This window comes from Schistocerca americana, chromosome 2 (genome assembly GCF_021461395.2).
Source record: "Schistocerca americana isolate TAMUIC-IGC-003095 chromosome 2, iqSchAmer2.1, whole genome shotgun sequence".
Taxonomy (NCBI): Eukaryota; Metazoa; Arthropoda; class Insecta; order Orthoptera; family Acrididae; genus Schistocerca; species Schistocerca americana.
This window is the reverse complement of record NC_060120.1, coordinates 984,118,841-984,142,640: the sequence shown is the minus strand read 5'-3', so window position 1 is coordinate 984,142,640 and position 23,800 is coordinate 984,118,841. Positions and strand designations below refer to the sequence as shown.

The following is a 23,800-nucleotide window of genomic DNA, read 5'->3' as shown; positions in this document are numbered from 1 at the left end:
TCAACTATGATTTCACAGTGGTTTCTTGTGAACAGATGTCAACTCTAGCTTCAACACATCTAGTAATGAAACTGCATCTCTATTTGAAAATATTTTTTCGTAATGAATGTACTGAATGAATGTTCACCATACGAGTAGGGAAAGAAGCCATGATCATTATAAGACAGTGGACATAATTATCTCCTACCATTGGTGAGCAGCTCTGAGTCAACTGATGAACTGTCATCACTTTTACTCTTTAATGAAGTAACATCACATTCTTCTTCACTTTATAAGCTGCTAAATTAAATAGCAAACTCAGGATCACTATATCCACAATTTTTCAGAAGTACTGCCTAAACAACAATACAGGACAGAGGCTGAAACCATGTATCTTTTTGGTGAGTACCCATAGCTTCACACAGTAAAGATGATATCGAGTGGCGAACACCTCAATTTCAACTGAAACAGAACAGTCAGACTTGCAGCTGAACACTTAACTATAAGCACTGAAAAGGACATAAGTAAGGTTTATTCTTTCAAACATCTCTTCTTAAGTTGCCTGAGTATACTCACGATTTTAAGTTTCTATCAAAGTAACAAAACTGAGTTAGCTTGGGATTTTATGTTAAGGGCTTATAGGTAAACGGGAATTTGAAGGGATATTTAATAAATGTTTCCTAAATGTCACTGAACAGACAGAATGTAGATCAACTCTAGTTGAGGCAAAGGATGTCAACAAGTTTTCATTACTTTTAATGTAATGAAATGTGCCGATGTGAAATCTCTTCTGAAAAAGGTGGAGTCAGAAATGTGAACAACTACATGATAATTTCACCTCTATCTGAATTTTCATAAGTATTTGAAAATGTTTAATGCAAAGAAAGTAAAACAATTTGCCTATTTTTAATGGTAAATAAGAATGTATCAACTGGGCAACAAACCTACATTTGCGAATACCTAAACAAGAATTGTCTGCTAGTGAGTATATTCTGAGATTAGATTACAATCTTTGGTTATACTATCTGATCTTCTGTTAGAGAACTCTCAGTACTATGGCATCAGTGACTTGTTAGCGTAGTTGGTGAAATTCCACCTCATTGCTAGAAAGCTAACTTGAAAGGGGTGGACTGCAAATCAGGAGAAACTCTCACATCAGATTTTGGAGCTGTCCAAAATGAAGTACAAAGTTCTATTTTGAGCCCCCTTTTGTTTCTCGTTTATGCCAACAACAGGCAAGCAGCTGTGAATAGCATGTGCAAATTAACAATGTTTGACAAAGACACCAGTTTAGTGACTGAAAATACGCTAGCTAAGGACACTAACAACCTAGTTTCCATGGTCTGCAGCTAATTTACTATCAATTTCCTCCCACACAAACTAAGCAAGACTAACATTACTTAGTTTTACTTTAGCTACAAAGATCCAAAGAGATTTACAAATGGCATACAGTAATGAGCAGTTGCATCTTGGAACTAAATAGGGACTTCCACCTACATAAAAATGTGAAAAGATTCAATTAGACTACTTTTTCCTCAAAAGTAGCTTCTCATAGTGGTGACCAGAAAATCACAAAGGCTGCATATTTTGGTTATGAAAATTACATTATGTGCTATGGTAATATTTGTAGGAGCACTCCAAAAAATTGTGTCACTCAGAAATGAGTGATAAGAATCATTTGTAGAGTAAGTCCAAGAATACATTGCTGAAAACTATTTATGCAGTTGGGAATACTTTCCAGTGCTTCTAAGTGCATGTTTCCATTCATATCTGGTTTCCCATCTCCCTACAGAACTCAACTCTCAAGCAAAGCAATGCAATGTTCACATTTGCCAACAAAAAAGCTCTCAATTGTGTGTTACATTTTAAGAATACTCAAAAAATCAGTCACAAAATCTGTTCTCATACATGTATATTATGTTTACTTCCATTCTACATTACAGTATGGAATCATGTTTTGGGGGAACTCACCTGGAGGTATATATATTTTCAAAATGCAAAAACAGGCAATACGTATAATATGTAATCTAAGACATAACAAATCATGCAGACAACATTTCAAAACAAATGGCATTATGACACTGCCCTCTGCTTACATTTATAATATCGTCTCATTTGTCAAGTCATACCTGTTAAACAATGACTGCACACTAAAATTCAATGGAGATATTCATAACTATGCAACAAGGCAGCAATCTGACCTACACATGATTCAGCCCAGAACTACCTGCTACCAAAAAAGTGTTTTAAATGTTGGGATACAAATGTATAATAATTTACCCAATGAAATCAAAGCAACAAAGAACCCAAGAGCCTTCTCACATAAGTTAAAAAAATATCTCTTGGACTATTGTTTTTATGCAGTTGATCATTTTTTTGAAAGGGGTCAAAAATGTAAACAATATGAGAAATGTTCAATTAGGTCTGAAAATTATATACTGTGCATGTCTATGAAATATACTGGATTATTATATACTGTGCATGTCTATGAAATACACTGGACTACTTTACTATTACATTAGTATTGGCTGTTTGTATTTTACCATACAACATTTGTATTAACTGTTTTGTTAAAGATAGCTAACTTCCTCATTGCAAGATAATGTAAAATCAATTTAGTAAATATTACTTGTAAATATGTTCCCTTGACCTGTCCAATATCATATGTACAACCTTACAGTTCTATGATTTGTATTAACTGCTTTGTTTAAGATAGATAATTTCCTTGCTACAAAATAATGTAAACATCAATTTGTAAAAATTTGTATTAACTGCTTTGTTTAAGATAGATAATTTCCTTGCTACAAAATAATGTAAAAATGAATTTGTAACAATTACTTGTAAATAGCTCTCTTGACCTATCCAATATCATATGTACAGCTGTACAATACTGTGATTGCCTGGATCAATAAAAATACAATACAATACAATGAAAATGGCAGTCACTAGGAATTACAGAACCATAATTGATCTAAGTACATTTTGCAATCACTGATGTTAAAAATTTTCTACCCATTTCCCATGATTTAGATTAGATTAGATTTAATTTCATTCCAATTGATCCATAGTGAGGAGGTCCTCCAGGATGTAGAACATGTCAGAAAAACAACAATACATGACAAATATTTACAACTAAAACAAATAAGCTAATGTACTATTCCACTGGTCCCAAGTGGAATGATCATCATTTTTTAATGAACACTATATGAAAGAGTCATTTTACAAATACTAATGCACTGAATTTAAAATAAAAAAGTTTTTTTTATTTATTTATACAGTAATAAACGTGTAATACAACTACTATAATACTTATTTACAATGAAAACATTACTGCACTGAAATGGTGCAGAAGTTAGATTGCACTTACACACACACACACACACACACACACACACACACACACACACTACACATTACTGCACTGAAATTGTGCAGAAGCTGTATTGTACTTATATACACACACACAAATCAGTTGGTTTTACTGAGAAATTCATCAATGGAGTAGAAGGAGTTGGCCAACAATAAATTCTTTAGGCTTCTCTTAAACTCAATTTAATTGGTTGTTAAGCTTTTTATGGCCGCTGGCAAGTTATTGAAAATGTGTGTTCCTGAATAATGCACACCTTTTTGTACAAGACTAAGTGACTTTAAATCCTTGTGAAGATTATTCTTATTTCTAGTATTGATTCCATGAACTGAGCTGTTGGTTTGAAAAAGCAATATATTTTTAATGACAAATTTCATTAAGGAATAAATATATTGGGAAGCAGTAGTTAGTATCTCTAGTTCCCTAAACAGGCTTCTGCAGGGTATTCTTGAGTTCACACCACATATAACTCTTACTGCACATTTTTGTGCCCGGAAAACTTAGCTTGGCTTGATGAATTACCCCAAAAAATAATCCCATATGACATTATGGAATGAAAGTAAGCATAGTATGCCAGCTTCTTCATTTTTATATCCTCTGTGTCTGACAGAATTCGAATTGCAAATAGAGATTTGTTTCGATGCTTCAGCAGTTCTGTGGTGTGCTCCTCCCAGCTGAATTTATTGCCAAGCTGTAATCCCAAGAATTTAACACTGTCCTTTTCTTTATCTGCTTGTCATCGTATGTTAGGCATATACTCGTGGGACACCCCTTAAAGTTCTGAACTGCATGTAGTGTGTGTTTTCAAAGTTTAGTGACAAAGAATTGGCTAGGACCAGTGATTAATGTCCACAAATATTTTATTAGCTGATCTTTCTAAGACTACACTTGATTTGCTATTTATTGCAATGTTTGTATCATTGGCAAACAAAACAAACTTGGCATCTGGTAATGTTACTGATGAAAGGTCACTGATACAATCAGGAAAAAGTAAGGGCCCCAAAATGGAACCTTGTGGGACCCCACATGTAATTAGTTCCCAGTTGGATGATGCCTGATAGCTTGATACATGTCTCTTTCCTAATAACACCCTTTGTTTCCTGCCAGAGATATAAGATTTGAACCATTTTGCAGCATTTCCTGTTGGACTATAATATTCTAATTTATTTAAAAGGATATTGTGATTTACACAGTCAAATGCCTTTGACAGATCACAGAATATACCAGTTGCCTGCAATTTTTTGTCTAATGAATTAAGCACATCTTCACTGTAAGTGTAGATAGCCTTCTCAATATCAGAACCCTTTAGAAATCCGAACTGCGACTTTGACAGTATGTTATTTGAGATAGGGTGGTTATAAAGCCAATTGTACATTCTTTTTTCTAAAATTTCTGAGAATGCTGGCAACAGTGAAATTGGACACAAATATGATGCTATTTTTTTATCTCCCTTCTTAAACACTGGCTTAACTTCAGCATATTTCAACCATTCAGGAAATATTCCACTGATAAATGACTGGTTACACAGATGGCTTAATATGTTACTTAGCTCAGAATCACATTCTTTAATTAACTTTTTTGATATTTCATCATACCCACTAGATGTTTTTGATTTTAAAGATTATATGATGGACATTATTTCTGCTGGGGTAGTGAGGGTCAAATTCATATTGTGGAAGTTACTTGAAATGTCTGGTCTGAGCAGCATCTACCGAACCTGACAACCTCATCTTTTCAGTAACAATTATAAAATGTTTGTTAAAAAGTTCTGCAACAATATACACATCTGTCACCAATGTATCATTTACTCTTAATGCTATTTTTTCCTCTTCATGTCTGTTTCTACCAGTCTCCTCCTTCACTATAGAAAGAAGAAACCACCAAAATAGGTAATAATCCAAACAACTTCTCCATTTTTCATCAAAACATAAGGGGAATAAGAAGCAAACTAGATCAATTAGAAGTTAACATAAATAACAAAAACTTTATGAACAGTGCTCAGATCTTATGTTTCTCAGAACACCATATTACAGAAGGAATTGAAATGTTACATATAGACAGTTATAGCCTTGCCACCTACTACTGTAGAGATAGCATGAGAAAAGGTGGAGTAGTAATTTTCATTAAGAATGATTTAACTTTTAGATCTGTAGATGTAAGGAAATATTGCAGTGACCAACAGTTTGAAGTGTGTGCAATAGAAGTGACATTAAACAGTTCCAAATTAATAGTAGTTACAGTGTACAGGGCACCAGGAACCAATTTCACAGTCTTTATGGTTCAGTTAGAATTGTTACTATCAACCTTATTTTCTAAAAATAATGACATTATCTTACTTGGGGACTTTAATGTCAACTTCACAATGGAATGCAACAACAAAGTAGAGCTCCAGAATTTGCTGAGTTCCTACAATCTTACATCAGTGGTTGACTTTCCTACTAGAATCACACCTGACTGTCAATCTCTGATAGACAATATATTTTTAGATGTAAATTTATACCAGAACTTCACTGTCACTGCAATAGTAAATGGCATATCAGACCATGATGGACAGCTCCTCACTCTACATGACTACAGACCTGTCAAGAAAGCAGTCCCATCCTGGAAGGCAATCAGACTTATGAACAAAGAGACCCTGGAATTTTTTAACCATAAGCTGCAGCATGAAGATTGGAATTCAGTTCGCAGAGTAGATGATGTTGATACAAAGTTCAACATATTCATAAATGAATTCCTATCCCACTTTGAAGAAGCTTTTCCTAAAAAGTTTGTTAGGAACAATATTTCCTCGTCCTTAAAGAAGCCATGGATCACAAAGGGTATTCAAGTGTCATGTAAATATAAGAGAGAACTTTATGTTGCAACCAGAGGGTCCAGGGACAGAGAATTAATCAGCCATTATAACATGTATTGTAAAATCCTAAAGAAAGTTATTCAGACATCAAAAGCACTGTATTATGTAAAAGAAATTGATAACTCCAATAATAAAATGAAGACTGTCTGGCAAATAGTTAACAAGGAGACAGGGAACAATAAAAAAAGAGCTGTAGAAAACCTCATAATCAAACATGAAGGGAATCTTGTGCAAAATCCTGAGATCATAGCTGAAATCTTTAATAAACACTTCCTGTCAGTGTCTGAGCAAATAGGCTGCAAGGGTTCTGTGAATGATGCCCTGACCTTTTTGCGAAATGCTTTCCCTAACAAAATCATCCAAATGCATATTAGACCTGTTACAGTATCAGAAATTGAAAGAACAATTGCCTCCATGAAAACCAAGAACTCCTGTGGAGTAGACAATATTTCTAGCAAATTGTTAAAGCAGTGTTGTACTTCTGTAAGCAATATACTGTGTCATATTTTCAATGCCTCTTTGCAGCAAGGAATTGTTCCTGATAGACTAAAGTATGCTATCGTGAAGCCTCTCTTTAAGAAAGGGGAGAAAACTGATGTTAAAAATTTCAGACCAATATCTCTCCTGACTGTGTTTTCAAAGGTACTAGAAAAGCTCATGTATTATAGAATTTTAGAACACCTACATAAATTCAATATTCTCAGCAAACATCAGTTTGGTTTCCGGAAAGGTCTGTCAACTGAACAAGCAATATATGCTTTTATAGATAAGGTTTTGGAATCTCTAAATGAGAAAATGGTGACAACAGGGTTATTTTGTGATTTATGTAAAGCCTTTGACACTGTGAACCACCAAATACTGTTACTGAAGGCAGACCATCTAGGAATAAGTGGTGTAGCAAATAACTGGCTTCAGTCATACCTGACAGAGAGGAAACAGAAAGTAGTCTTAGATAAGTCAGACAATTTGTGTGGTGGAATGATTTCATCGGAATGGAGAGACATAAATTGTGGAGTTCCACAGGGCTCTATTCTTGGTCCTTTACTGTTCCCGTTATTTATAAATGATTTACCTTATTCTTCAATGATTCAGTGCAATTTTACCATCTTTGCAGATGATACTAACATAATGGTTAATGGTCTTAAATGTGAAAATGTTCAAGAGTCTGTTAATACTATTCTTATAGATTTAATGAAATGGTTTACTGCAAATGGTCTTTCACTTAACCTGAGTAAGACTAATTATATTCAGTTCACCCCAACTGCCAAAACTGAGGAAGAAATGACTGTTAAATATGCCACACAGGTCATAGAAAGAGTGGAAGTAACAAAGTTTCTAGGCGTGAAGATTGACTGTAGAGTAAACTGGTCCCATCACATTTTAGATCTTTACAAGAGACTCAGCTCTTCAGTTTTTGCAATGCGAATCATCTCTGTCAGTGCAAACTTAAGCATTAAAAAAGCTGCATACTATGGTTACTTCCATTCTTTGATGGCATGTGGAATTGTTTTCTGGGGAAATCAACCCCTTGCAAAGAAAATATTCATTGCTCAGAAGCGTGTTGTAAGAGTGATGTCTGGTGTAGATCCTAGATGCAGCTGCAGAAGCCTATTCCGGAATCTGGGAATTCTTACAACTACTTCTCAATATATATACTCACTTATGTGGTTCATAAGTAAAAACACTGATTTATACAAATGTAACAGTGAATACCATCAGTATAACACAAGGAGGAAACATGATTTCCACACTGAAGGTAAAAATTTGAAGATTGTGCAGAAGGGTGTACAGTCCTCTGGTATAAAGATATTTAATGCTCTTCCTCCAGAAATCAAATGTGAAATTGCCAACAAATCTACATTTAAAGAGCTTCTGAGGCAATTTCTTTTAGCCATGTCATTTTACAGTTTGGAAGAGTTTATGAAACACAGTGAGAAACGGCCTTAAAATAAGATGTATTATCATATAAATTGAACATTAAGCTGAACATTCTTGTCACATATGTAACTCTTTTAGTGTTAACTGCTTATATTTAACAGTCTGGGTTATATGACCTTTTCAGGTTTAATTTACTTTGTTTTATACCTGTAATCTGTAGGTCTAAGGATTCTCATTCCATTATATTGTGTTATGGATCATTGTAGTGGTTAAGTAACTTTATATTCTTTACCTGTAAACATAGTGTACAAGTACTTGTCATTGACAATGTAAAAATTGACACACACTACATCCATGTGAAATTGTCACAGTTGGATCCATGGTGTAAGAAATAAATAAATAAATAAATAAATAAATACTGTCTTTATTTTGTTATCTGATATGACTACCTTTTCCTTGTAATATATTTGCTTTGATGTCCGTATTACAGTCTTTAATATTTTACAGTATTTCTTGTAATGTGCTATAGCATCAACATCGGAACTGTTTCGGACTGACAGATACAGTATTCTTTTTGTTTTACAAGATACTCCTTGAGTAATTCATGGCTTCTTTGTAGGCTTTTCTCTAACCTTGGTAAGTTTTTGGGGAAAACAGTGTTTGAATACTTTATTAGCTAAAGTTTTATATGTTTCATTCATGCCATGAGCACTGTAAACATCAGTCCTGTGACTGTCTCTGAGGAGTGTCCTAAAATAATCAATTTTTGGATTATTGATTACCCTCTTGAGCTCAGATTTTATTTCCTGTTCAGTATTAACATTTAACAGAAGGAACTGCATGTCATGATCTGAAAGGCCATTGACTATTGGTTTTGGAATATAATTTTAGGCCACTGACTATTGGTTTTGGAATATAATTTTGTTCATTGGACTTTTCTATAAATATATTTTCAATGACTGTTTGTGAGCAGTTGGCTACCCTAGTGGGGAACTTTACAGTGGGAAGTAAGTTGAATGATAGTGTTACTAACTCAAATAAGTTCTTATTGGGAGAGTCTTTAAGGAAATCTGCATTGAAATCACCAGCAACCACTATTTCTTTGTTTTTGGTTGTTAAATGGGCCAGTACAGTTTCAAGGTGGTTTACAAACAGATTAAAGTTACCTGCAGGTGCTCAATATACACTTAATATTATGAATTTATGAAGGATTTTTTGTGAAATTCTACTTCTGTTGCACATGCTTCCATATGCTGCTCTAGGCAAAATTTACAAATGTCTATGTTGTTAAATTTATGACAGGTTCTGATGAATGTGGCAACTCCACCTTTCTCCATTTCTGATCTACAAAAGTGAGATGCTAACCTAAACCCTGTAACACTTAAAAGTTCTATACCAGTGGTCACATGATGTTCAGAGAGGCAGATTATGTCAGCTGGGTTTGAAGACTCTAATTCATCTATGCAGATAGTTAATTCATTAATTTTATGTCTCAGTCCTCGAATATTTTGATGCAATAAAGATAGCTGACATTTCACATTGACTGAGTCAAAATTAGGTGGAGTTAAAATATCTGCTTACTGTTGAAAATTCTTAATCAATAGCTGTTTACGCTGATGTAATAAGCTAGAATTATGTTTTTTGATTTCTTTCTCAAACTGAAGGTTTGTCTCAGTTCTAACCTCTCTTAAAATTTGGTTTCTTTCTGTCCTCCCTACCCTAAAAAAGGGTTTTTTTCTGAACCCTATAACCACTGGTATTTTACCACTCATGACAGTGCCTCCCCCCTTTAACTTTCCTGCTGTTTTCCCAGCCAATTTACCCTTACCCTTCCTGTTGAGGTGAAGGCCATGCCTAGTGTAAACCCGCCTATTGAGAGAATCAACAGGAACCACACCAATGTGTGACCCTGCACCCGACATAAGCAGCCTTTCCATCTCCAAATTAACTCTCTTGACAGAAGAGTTCAAATGAGGTCGGTCATGGCGCACAGGAACAGATACTTTAGATGCTTTATAACCAGGGAATCTATATTCAGAACAATACCAAGTACATTTTTTTGAACTGCTGACAAAATTTTAAATGCAAGTTTCCAAATTGGGTTATTATCATAAATAATTTCATGTTTTTAAGTGATAATGTAAGTATCAATAATTACTTGTTGTTAATACTTACAACAAATAATTTAAGGAATAAAGGTAGCAGGTCAGCAGATAGTTTCTCTGTAGTGTAATACAGCTTTGAAGAAGGATTTTTCCAAAAGCTACCAATTTTCTCAAATATTTTTATGTGTACAACAGTCTAAAGATTACTTGTTAATTTTACTCCTTACATCATTTATATTTTACAAAAGAATTTCCTTTAGTATATCAATACAAATATTATGTATATAACTTTTTATCATGTACTCATTTTGTAGTTAGTACATACACACCGAAGAGCCAAGAAAACTGGTACACCTTCCTAATATTGTGTAGGGCCCCCGTGTGCACACAGAAGCGCCACAACTTGACATGGCATGGACTTGATTATTGTCTGAAGTAGTGCTGGAGGGAACTGACACCATGTCCTGCAAGGCTATCCAGAAATCCATAAGAGTACGAAGGGGTGGAGATCTTTTCTGAACAGCATGTTGCAAGGCATCACAGATATGCTTAATAATATTCACGTGTGAGAAGTTTGGTGGCCAGCGGAAGTTTTTAAACTCAGAAGATTGTTCATGGAGCCACTCTGTAGCAATTCTGGATGTGTGGAGTGTTGCATTGTCTATATGGAATTGCCCAAATCCATCAGAATGCACAATGGACATGAATGGATGCAGGTGATCAGACAGGATGCTTCCGTATGTGTCAACTGCACATGCCTCACACCATTACAGAGCCTCCACCAGCTGGAACAGTCCCCTGCTGACATGCAGGGTCATTGGATTCATGAGATTGTCTCCCTACTCGTAGACATAAATCCACTTGATACAATTTGAAATGAGACTCGTCCGAACAGGCAACATGTTTCCAGTCATCAACAGTTCAATGTTGGTGTTGATGGACCAAGGAAAGGTGTAAAGGTTTGTGTTGTGCATTCGTCAAGGATACAAGAGTAGGCCTTTGGCTCCGAAAGCCCATATTAATGATGTTTCGTTGAATGGTTTGCATGCTGACATATGTTGATAGCCCAGCCCAGCATTGTAATCTGCAGCAATCTGCAGAATGGTTGCACTTCTCTCATGTTGAACGATTCCCTACAGTCGTCATTGGTCCTGTTCTTGCAGGATCTTTTTCCAGCCACAACATGTCGGAGATTTGACATTTTACCTGATTCACAATATTCATGGTACACTCATGAGATGGTCGTACAGGAAAATCTCCACTTCATTACTACCTCAAAAATGCTGTGTCCCATTGTTCATGTGCTGTCTATAACAACACATTCAAACTCACTTAAATCTTGATAATCTGCCATTGTAGCAGCAGTAACAAATTTAACAACTGTGCCAGACTCTTCTTGTCTTCTATGGGCATTGCCAATTGTAGCACCATATTCTGCCTGTTTACATATCTCTGTATTTGTATAAGCATGCCTATAACAGTTTCTTCAGCACTACAGTGTATTATTTAACTGATAGATTGGTTTTCCAATGCACCAACCCAGATTACCAAGCAAGTGAAGTGGCCACTTCCAGGACACAGGGAGATGTGCAGGCCCTGGATGAAACCTGGCCAGTGGGGGCCTGGTGTGCCACCCAGCCTGGATATGGTTTTCAGGTGGTTTTCTATACCCAAATAGGTAAATACCAGGCTAGTACTCATGTCACACCTCAGATACTCATACATACTACACATTTACACATTATGCAAACATTTAGAAAAAATTCTCACACTTGAACATGAGATTTACTATAGATGCAGATTGATGAGGCACAGAAATTTAGTTCCAGGGTGGAAGTGGTGGTACCAAGAAGGGAAGCGAGCCACTAACTACCACTAACATTGTCGAAATTGACACAACATGCCAATCCCATAAGGACATGGGACATGGCAAATAAGAAGAAGAAGATGGATTTTCAAATTCAAGTGCAGCTAGTCAGTTGCAGACCTCTTTCATCATTAGGGTCATGGGAAACTCAGCTGCAAAGGAGATTGCTTACAAAGCACTTGTGCAATCCATCATAGAAGATTACTTAAGTGTGGGAAACAGTACTAACATTCAATACTGAGTGTATGCAACAAAGGCCAGCAGGATAACGTCAGAGAAATGCTGAGAAACCTGATCTTACAGACACCTGAAGATAACCAACATACAAAGTTTCAAGAGCTAGTGTTAAGCAAACAATATGTTACAATCCCTAAAGTATCATTCCCATAGGGATCACAAAGGTACATTAGAATAAATACACTGTGCAAAGAGACATTTAAGCAGTAATTCTTCCCATACTGCATATGCAAACAGCGTGCAAGGGAACCTCAGTACTTTTTACAAGAGGAGCTACCCTCCAGTATGAATTTCAAAGTGGTTTGCAGGGCTCAGTGGTAGGTGAAATCTATTCAATAGCTGTCCAGTCAAGTATTATGTTGATGCATACTGTACGAGTAAATTTTGGAAGAATAATAATGAAACGTCCCTCGCCCATTCTGTGATGACCACTGTACAATTTATGGAACACATATACAAAAATAAATATAATATTCTTCCCAGCTGACTTAAACACATCTAATTCATATCTTGACTCAAAGCTTCCATTTATCAATATCTCCCTCTGCTATCCAGACCCTACAAATGTTCTTTCCATATATATTGCTGGAGCAGAGTTCAGTGCTTTACCGATAAATCAGTGATTCAAAATGTAATTTAAAGACACAGAGCCTATAAAATTACTATAGTTCATTGACATTAAAAAATAAATGTGCTGAATATTCGAACATAAATACCAAGGACGAATCTATGGACAGCAGGCACCACTTTATCTGATCGAATGCACCGGAAGATCAACATTTTCTGGAAATTACTCAATTTGTCATTCCAAGGTTTTGGCAATGGGCAATTATGTGGCTCTGGGTCATCAAATACTCTTTTCCATTTATCAATGCTGTCCACAAAATCAACTCGAATGCCCTGCAAAATAAATATAGAGAAAAATATATAACAAAAGTATTATTATTATTGTGTGTGTGTGTGTGTGTGTGTGTGTGTGTGTGTGTGTTGTCCTTGCTGGCCGAAAGCTCACAGTTCTTTTGTTGTGCCAATCTGTGACTCAGCATCTCTGCTATATGGTGAGTAGCAACTATCCTTTTCATAGTACTGTCACATTACATCCTGGATTTTCCATTGTTTAAAAATATTATTGCAATGCACTTAAACACTATGATACTTGGCATATTTAGTAACACTAATGTAAGAGAATATTCTTGAATTGATATGTTTTGAAATAGTTTGATATATTATAATATTAAAAAAAATCCACGGTTATCATATACATACATTAACAATATATTTAAAAATTGTGACAATGGCTCATAATTTCCACTCATCCATTTTCTGCTGAATGTTGTGACAACAACCTTTATTGGTTATTGTACATAGTAGGAATATCATCATTCATTGTATTTACCTGTTTTATTCATATGCAACCAGTTTAGGTGTTATAAAACATCGTCTTCAGACCCTTCTACAAGTCTGGTTGATCACACTGATAGTGGGAATCACTGCCATATTTCTGTAGAAGGTCAACAAATCTTCTTATCACTTGTGAGTTGATGTGCTATGCTGCATATACCATAGACTATAAGAAGTTTAGTTTGACACTGATGTTTCTGGACCTTCTCTAAAAAGTATGATAGTGATTCCCAGTATCAACATGATCATGCAGAGTCATAGAGGGCCATGAAAAGGAGTATTGTAATGCTAAAGCCAGTTGCATATAAATCAAACCAGTAAATACAGCTGATGGTGTTATCCCTACTACACATAAGACACAGCTCATAATTTTCTGCCACCATTATCAAGGGTTAATCCTAAATGCTTGTTTTGTCTTGATGTTGTTTACATTCCTTTATAACATTATTCCAGACGGTTTGCTCTGGGAAATGTAGTAGAAAACAATTTCCTTAACACATTAAATACACAATGAATATACTCTCATAAAATGTTATTTGTTTTTAACTTTACCTAAAACTGGCTCTCATTTTAGATCCTTTGCAACACCAATATTAGTCTTATGATTATGAAACAAATAATCTGCTACATAACAGAGAACTCTCATTTCAAACCACTCACATTGTGTTTAAAGCTTTCCCAGCGTACTGATTGTTCCGTAAAAACACGGGAGAACTGCCGGATATCAGTATCGTCCTGCCACAATATTTCGGCACAGAGTCTTCTGCCCATCTTCAGGTGAGTGCCACTGTAGTAGTACTGGCAAGTACGCGCTGAGCTCTGCTATTTAAAGCGATACTGAGGTGACATTGTGCATGCGCTGCTCAGCATGCGCGTTCATGACAACTCTGTGCGCTGCATCTCGTGCCTTCCACGGTGAAAGCTTGGCGTATCGATATCAGGTCGATTTTCATCTTTACGCAGATAACTATGTCGACTATGAAGTTTCTCTATAACAGGATTCCAAGCAGAGTTTAGCTAATAACCGTTATCTCGATTGATGGGAGTCTCGTTGTCAGACAATCTTATTTCCATAGATTCATTGATAATCGAGCTCCAAAAGTTTGATGTATGGGACAAAATTTTTGTGTCATTGTAATTCATGGAATGGTCTGTGTATTTCCACAGACCATTCCAGCAGCAAGGTCATCGGTCTCATCAGCTTAGGAAAAGACGGGGAAGGAAGTCGGCCGTGCCCTTTCAAAGGAACCATACCGGCATTTGCATGGAGCGATTTCGGGAAATGGTTCAAATGGCTCTAAGCACTATGGGACTTAACATCTGAGGTCATCACTCCCCTAGTCTTAGGACTACTTAAACCTAATGACATCACACAAATCCAAGCCCAAGGCAGGATTCGAACCTGTGACCGTAGCAGCAGTGCAGTTCCAGACTGAAGTGCCTAGAACCACTCAGCCACAGCAGCCAGCTTTAGAGAAATCACAGGAAACCTAAATCAGGATGGCCGGACACGGGATTGAGCCATCGTCCTCCCAAATGCGAGTCCAGCGAGCTAACCACTGCACCACCTCGCTCGGTCCAAAGGGTGGTTTGATGCAGCCCTTGATGCAAGTCTATACGGTGCAGGCTTCTTCATCTCTCCATAGCTATTGCAACAAATGTTCATTTCAACTGCCTGGTCAACCCCTGAAACTTTTAATCCCAACACTTCCTCATCACTAAATTAATGATTATTTGATACTGCAGGATGTCCCATCACCTAATCCATACTTTTGGGCAAATTAAACTATAATTTTTGTCTCCATAATTCTGCCCTGGACCTCGTCAATAATTACTTGCTCTACCCATTGTAACAACCAAAGGGTAATTGTCTCTGTTTCAAATTGACTCCACTGATTCCAGTCTCACTGTTAATAAACATCTTGATAGCACTTTCTGTCAATACTTGTATAAATCTTGGTTTCTGCTGCGGTGCTGCCATTTACTGTATTAATTCATTACTTCTACTCTTTTATGCTACTGTATAGTTAATGAAAATCTATTTCTCTAATTTGGAAAATCAATGTCACAAACCAATCTATGTAACTTGTTGGAAAATCATTAGGTTTTAAGTTGATTCCATGTGCCAAAGTCTACGTTTTGTCCTTGGGACAGTCTGTGTTAAGTAATGTTTATTTCACCATTCTCTTCAGTTTCATCTCTGTTTTGTAAAGTTATGCCACGCATTAAAGATATGATTATGATTTGAATAACTATCTAATACAAAGTAAGCCAATGTTTGGATTCAAGAGAGACGCCAGAGTAAATCATCAATAGTAAAAGAAAATTATGGTTTCAGTCAGTTAAAAATCACAACCTGGCCCAAACAATTTGAAAGTTTTGATAAATGAATTTCAGCCTCCAGAGAGTGAATCCATTAAAAAGATAAGTACAGACTGATGTTTTATATAACTACCTTTTCACTGAACCCTTGTTACCTTCCAAAAGAATACAATGATTCAACAAACACAAGTTGGAAAGTTTTTTCATCATTATTGTCAGTGAACCACTGTGGAAACTAGCTTATACCATCTAGTCTTCAGCGATATCTGTACATGACACAGTCTCCTTAGTTTGTCTGGCACAAATAACTTGGAGAAAAAATGAAGGAAAACATACTGATTAGGAAGGTGATAGTATTCAAATTGCATTTTGCATTTATGTACTATTACTCCACATACATGGAAATTCATTCAAAGAATACAATTCTAGTTTTTTTTAAGGGAAGTATAGTTCACTGAACAGTTTATTCTGTATCATTCAGCAAATAGATGATAAACTGGGTTATCGATAGGCATGTAAACAAGATGAAAAATGTGTTTCCTAAGTTATCGTGGAAGAAAGAATATTCCATCATCATTCAGGTATGCATCAGGAACAGTATTATTTCTTCTTCTGAAAATTCAGCTGATAATCATACAGCCTTCTTAAAGGTGAGTCTGACAGAATTAGAAACCACTGGACACAATACTGTGGAGGGTCAAGCTTTTTGGACTATGTTGCACAAGTTTCACTGGGAAACACACATCCTCTATACAGTCTCAATCTCTCCACATGTGATTTACTTATTTTTGGTGCCCTGAAGAAAGACATCTGTGGCCACTCACTTGTTTCAGATGAAGAAGTGGGTACGATCATTTTACGATAGGCAAAGACTAACATTTTTCTCTGAAGGCACTGACCATCTTGTCTCACCGTAGGAGACATGTATTAACAATTAAGATGATTGCTTTTTAAATAATAAACAGTTTATTTCTTTCCAACTGTCCGATTTTCATTTGATTGCCCCATATGTATATCACAAGGGCAGAGATCATATTCACACCAGGGCATGCCAATGTTAGTTTCACGACCTACCAAAGGTGAGTAGAGAACTGGAGTTCATAAGTGAAGCAGCTTTTCTTTGTACATGGGCATTTAAGTCCTAGTCAGTCTAGTGATGTATTGTCTCCTTAAGTAAGTTGTACTTCCTCTACACATTGATGTCAGGGATAAGTTACTTTTTGGTGATCAAAGTCTTGCTAGTGCTCACCTTGCTTTTCTTTAGCAATATCACCTTGATGATGTCTTCAGTTTCACTGGTAAAAGATGTTAGTGATAAGAGCTTCAGTGTAGAATCAAAATTCAAAACATTTCTTAAAACAGCTCTCATCATGCAGTGCAGATTCTTATTTTTTCATTTAAACACAGATTATTTAAAAACAAAAGTTTCTTACTGTAACAGAGTAGTAAGGCGGTCAAACTTAACAATTTGCCTTATGGTGTAATTTTGAGGGGGCCAGTTCAGTTTTACCCAAATTACTCCTTCAGTCTACTCCAAGGAAATATGACGGAAACTACCTGTTATTCTGCGATGCAAGTGAAACAACTCTTGCAAGGTCAAATCAAAACTATGTCAGGTACATCTAATTCTCTCTTGAAAGATAATATTTATGAAATGCCTTGTCACTATGGTAAAGGATAGATAGGACAAAAAATATGCACTATACAAGAATAGTGCATCAAACACCAGTGATATGCCCACCTTCAACAATCAACAAATCTGCAATAGCTGGACACTGTACAGGGTGCCTAAAAATGAATATATGGGTTTTAAGGCAATGTAGCATTAAATACATTCAACTTAATATTACAAATAATGCATCAAATGCAAGAGGAAGTCAAACAGCTTTCTTACAAGTGTTCAATGTGAGCATCATTGATCACATGTTGAATCAATAAGTGATTTCCTCACAAACCTTGATCAGTGTGTCTGGAGTAATTGTTGTAACAATGCTGCTTCTAAAGTAGGGTAGATCAGCTGGTAGTAGAGGCACACATACATGAGACTTTGTGAACTCCCAAAAGTAAAAATTGCCTGGTGTCACATCATGTGCAAACATGGAGATCATGCAAAATAAGCTCTGTCATCTGTCCCCTTGCGGCCAATGCAATGGGCACCCACAATGTCATTTAACAATCATGTACTGAGTTATGCCAGTGAGTCAGTGCACCATCTGGCTGCCAAATGAAGTTCTGTGGTTCAGCTTCTGCCAGTTGAGGAAAGAGCCATAGTTCCAGTGTATCAAGATAAAAAACACCAGTTACAGCTGCTTCACTGAAAAAGAAAGACCCATAAACTTCCTGCCATGATATGGCATGAAAAACATTCAATTTAGTGGAGTCTTATCGCTACTGTACCATATCATGGGGTTTTGCTGACCTGCAGATTCACACATTATTTGTGTTGATATTTCCAAGCAATTGGAATGTGAATTCATCACTGAAAACAACAAGATCCAGAAAATATTTATCGTCATGCAGCAACATTTTGTTTGCAAAGTTATCACATTAAACATGGTCTGTTGGCTTTACAACTTGTAAAAACTGCAAATAATAAGAACATAGTTGTAAGCATCTCCTTGAAAGTCTCTCCCTGGAACAGCTAATTCATGACTACCCTTCTGGCCTGATTTCTTGGAGCTACACATAAGAGACTCTCACTCATTCAACACCTTTAGTCACTCTTGCCCATTTCACACTCTTCCCTTTATGCAGAGGTATTCAAACAAATACGTCTGAGTTGCTCTTTCATTCGATGTATTATTTGTAATTGTAAAGTGAATGTAATAATTGCCAAAAGGCCTGAAAATCCTTAGTTCATCTTGAAACATCCTGTGTTTTAACTGGCCATTCCTTGTGTTATGGAACTGGGATTCAGTGATAATGTGAGCTGTGGAAATACAACTTGCTCAACTGAGATGTGGATTTTCTGCAAATAGTGGAAATCCCTCATTATACATCTACACTCTCAAAGGAATGATGGTTTTGATGATCAGCTGTCTTGCATTCCAACATATGCCATCGATATTAATAATTAACAACATAATTCAAAAGCACTGTAGGATTGCTAACTGTGTGCTTGTTATGTTTTATTCTTAAGACACACAAAATTTTATCTGTGAGTGACACTCTCGCTGCTGATTGTCATATCTCTGACTCATGTACATTTACTCCAAATACTGTGCTAAGTGGCTTTTAATTCCACCAAAAACTCACTCCGAAGATGGCTGCATGGTTATCAGCTGAATTATTGGTAGAAAAAATCATGCTGTCCTGGATGCATTACCAAAAGGTGATGGAATAAAACTAAAAATGTTGATCATCTTACAAATGAATCCCCTTTCAGACATAATAAAGTACTCATACACACACATACGTTTCTGCAGTGACACTGTTATGGCCAGCTATATTATAGCCATTAGTTATATGTGTATTATGTTGGCTCTGCAGAAAGATTTACTAGAGCACTTAGCAGCATTTTCATTCTATTGAATGTTTAACATCTCAACTATGCAGTGAGTTATTATCCTTACTACTACCATTATTTATATTCCACCAAAAAGTTTTACATTGGCATATTTCTATGAATCCTTTATAGACACAAACAATCTACATATTTAGATAATTTATTTGGATGGCTAATGAGAAAAGTTGTAATTATAGAAGATCAACATAGCATCAAGTGTAGAAACTCTTCAGGTGAAGATGAAACTAGTTATCAGTAAAAAAAAAAAAAATTAGACTGCAATAAAAGAAATTCTTTGCAATTTATTATTGAATTCAGAAACTTTGTAATGTCACTCTATATGACCTACAAGTGTCCTACTGATCAGTAGTACAAAGAAGTCCACTTTGAATGACTAATTAGACTACAGTCTACTCAAAATCACTTTTAAATCACCTGTCTACATTTATCTAAGCACAGTTCATCTGTAAACAAACTAGAGAAAACTTGAAGTGTGACATGACACTTTTATAAAATTACATGTCCCACTCCCATTATTGGGGATATTGTTCCAATATGTGAAGATAGGAGACAGTTTTGAACACATCAGATCTACAAGATGGAACAGAAAGTTGTAATGATACATCAATTTCTTTCCTATGCAACCATTACTTGTAATAAAATCAACAGAATGTTAACTCTGAATTTTTGTAAATTGTTCATCACATGTTTTCATGCATTCTGTTTTTGTTTGGCTACAGCTAGCCTATTCTTACCTGCCTTGGCCATTGCTTATGTAAGCATTTTGCAATGCATAGTTAATAATAATTTTATTAATTGGAAATGGTGCATGGTATTAATTTTAGGGGTAATAATCACTATTTTCACAGCTGGTAAACCCCATAAGTACTTGTATGGTTTCCAGAATAACAGCTTTCCGACAAATAATTATCAATCATTCTCTACAACTCATGCAGATCACTACTATTGATAGCAAATTTTTCAGACCCTGCAGTTATTATTTCACTAAGAAGTCTGATGTCCAAGCACAAATAACATTGGCATACCTGTAATAATTAATATTCATGCATTAGCAAATTAGAAACTGCGAGCCTGTTATCCCAGCAGCGAAGTATGTGTATACCTCTCTTCATTCTCAATTAATTTCTTTTACCAATGCATTAATTGGAAATGGTGTATGCGTGTTTATTTTAAGAGTAATAATCACCATTTTCACAGCTAGTGGACCCTGCAAGAACTTGTAACTATTGTTCTCAGTGAGACAGGGCAAGTTACAGAGTGAATGCCTCCACTTGCTATGTGGGGTCACTTGTTCCTTGCTGTTGTGGTTTGAAGGTATTTTAGAACACAAGAGAAAAAGAGAAGGCCATGACTACATTGGATGCCACAGAAAAAGACTGTCAAACTGGCTTGTGTAGAGAATACTTGTTGTATTGATTTTATACAAGCTACATCAGTTTTACAAAGATCTGTCAATCCACTTGCATGTGAGATTATATACTAAGACATGACATTCCTGAAAGTCTTAGACAAGGTTGCAAGTTTAGTCATTTACCTCATTCATATAGCTCAGAAGACAATGCTCTATTTAGCACCAATCCATGGAGAGGGAGACAAAGTGCTGCTGCAACACAGTTAGGTGGAACTGAGTAACAGGGCCACCTCAGGAAACAAGAATGGTGACCAAGAGAAATATTACTAAGTCTACTGACATAAAACCTTTCATGCTTCAAGATTGCACTCAGAAAATGTAACAATATTGTGAAAAGGGAAGTTTCCACACATCATATAGCAAAGATGCTGAGTCACAGATAGGCACAACAAAAAGACTGTCACAAAGATAGCTTTCAGCCACTCAAGCCTTCATCAAAATTAGACAACAAACACACATATACACACTGATGCAAACACAACTCACACACACATGATGCAAACAGCAACACCAGTGCATGATGGGAGTGGTGACAGGGCGGGGGTAAGGAGGAGGCTGGCGTGGGAAGGGGAAGGGATGGTAGAGGAGAGGTGGTCGACAGTGATGTGATGTTGGGGAGCACACAGGGATGAGGTGGAAAGAGAGTAGGGTAGCTATGGAGGGTAGCAGACCGGTGGGGAGGGGGGAGGGGGGGGGGGGGATAGCAGAAAAGGAGAGAAGTAAAAAAGACTAGCTGCAATAGAGGAATGAGGGCTGTGTTGTGCTGGAATGGGAACAGAGAAGGACTGGATGGGAGAGGACAATGCCTAATGAAGTTTGAGGCCAGGAGGGTTACGGAAACATAGGATATATTTCATAGAAAGTTCCCACCTGCACAATTCAGAAAAGCTGGTGTTGGTGGGTAGGATCCATAAGGCACACACAGTGAAGCAGTCACTGAAATGAAGGATGTCACCTCTGCCAGCGTGCTCAGCAACAGGGTGGTCCACTTATTTCTTGGCCACAGTTTGTCGGCGGCCATTTATGCAGACAGACAGCTTGTTGGTTGTCATGCTCTCATAGAAAGCAGCACAATGGTTGTAACATAGCTTGTAGATCACATGACTGATTTCACATGTAGCCCTGCCTTTGATGGAATAGGTGATGTTTGTGAATGGACTGGAGAAGGTGGTGGTGGGATGATGTATAGGACAGGCATCTAGGTCTATTTCAGGGGTATGAGCCATGAGGTAAGGAGTGAGGAGCAGGGGTTGTGTAGGGATGGACGAGCATATTGTGTAGGTTCGGTTGACAGCGGGATACCACTGTGGGAGGAGTGGGAAGGACAGTGGGAAGGACATTTCTCATTTCAGGGCATGACAAGATGTAGTCTTAATCATGAACCTTGCCTTTCCATCATTCCCCAAATCCCTCAATATGCAAACTAATCTTTCATCTGCAGAAAGAACTGCAGTCCACCATCTAAAAACGGATTCCAATCTTATAATCCTACCTGTGGATAAAGGCTCCACCAATGTTTTTATCAACTGGAAGGATTATCTGGCAGAAGGACTCCACCAGCTGTCAGATAGATCCACCTACAGACCTTACCACAGTGACCCCATTCCAGGCCATCCCATGACATCTTCCCTGAATCCACCTCTCTGCTTACCCCTACCACTCCCCGCACTCCCACCTTCTACAAGCTTCCTAAAGTCCATTAGCCCAACCAGGATGCCCCATTGGGGCCAGTTACCGTACCCCCACTGAGAGAATCTCTGCTGATATAGACCAACACCTTCAGCCTTTTATCCAGAACCTACCCTCCTATATAAAAGATACCAACCATTTCCTCCACCGACTCTCTACCGTTCCTGTCCCTTTACCACACAGTGTCCTGTTCATCAGTATTGATGCCACCTCCCTTTACACTAACATTCCTAATGCCCAGGCCTTGCCGCTATTGAACATTACCTTTCCCAAAGCCAGACAGATTCCAAACCAACAACCTCCTTCCACTCGCCATGACCAATTATGTCCTCACCCACAATTATTTCTCCTCTGAAGGCATTACCTAAAAACAAATCTAGGGTATGGCTATTGGCACCTGCATGGTAGCATCCTATGCCAACCTATTCACAGGCCATCTAGAGGAATCCTTCCTAAACACTGAGAATCCTAAACCGCTCACCTGGTTCAGATTCACTGATGACACCTTTGTGATTTGGATCGAGGGTGAGGACACCGCATTATTGATTCCTCCAGAACGTCAATAACTTCACCCCCATTTGCTTCACCTGCTCCTACTCAACCCAACATGCCACCCTCCTAGATGTTGACATAGACCTCAAAGATGGCTACATCAGTACCTCCATCCATATCAAACCTACTAACCACACGCAATACCTCCACTTCGACACCTGGCACCTGTTCCATACCGAGAAGTCCCTTCCATACAGCCTAACCATCCCTACTCGTCGCATCTGCAGCGACAAGCAGTCCCACTCAGAATATACCAAGGGTCTCACTGAAGCCTTCACAAACCGTAATTACCCTACCAACCTTGTACAAAAACAAATCTCCCATACCTTATCTTTCCAGTCTTCCCCCACCTCACAAAGTCCCACTATCCGCCCACAGCAGAGCATTCCCCTCATAACTTAGTACCACCCAGGACCGGAGCAACTGAATTACATTCTCCGCCAGGGTTTTGGCTACCTTTTGTTGTGCCCTGAATTGAGAAATGCCCTGTCCACTATCCTTCCAACCCCTCCCACAATGGTATTCCACCATCCACCAGACCTACACAATATACTCGTCCATACCTACACAACCCCTGCTCCCAACCCCTTAATCATGGCTCATACCCCTGTA

At 37.2% G+C, this 23,800-nt stretch overlaps 1 protein-coding gene across 1 annotated transcript in view; it reads right to left on the bottom strand.

Annotated features, from left to right (window-relative positions):
• Positions 1–23,800, bottom strand: part of LOC124596265 (dynein axonemal heavy chain 7) — a 1,038,560-nt gene that overhangs the window by 201,145 nt on the left and 813,615 nt on the right. Inside the window, 1 exon segment of the mRNA XM_047135340.1 lies at positions 13,004–13,187. Coding sequence (XP_046991296.1) covers positions 13,004–13,187 — 184 coding nt within the window.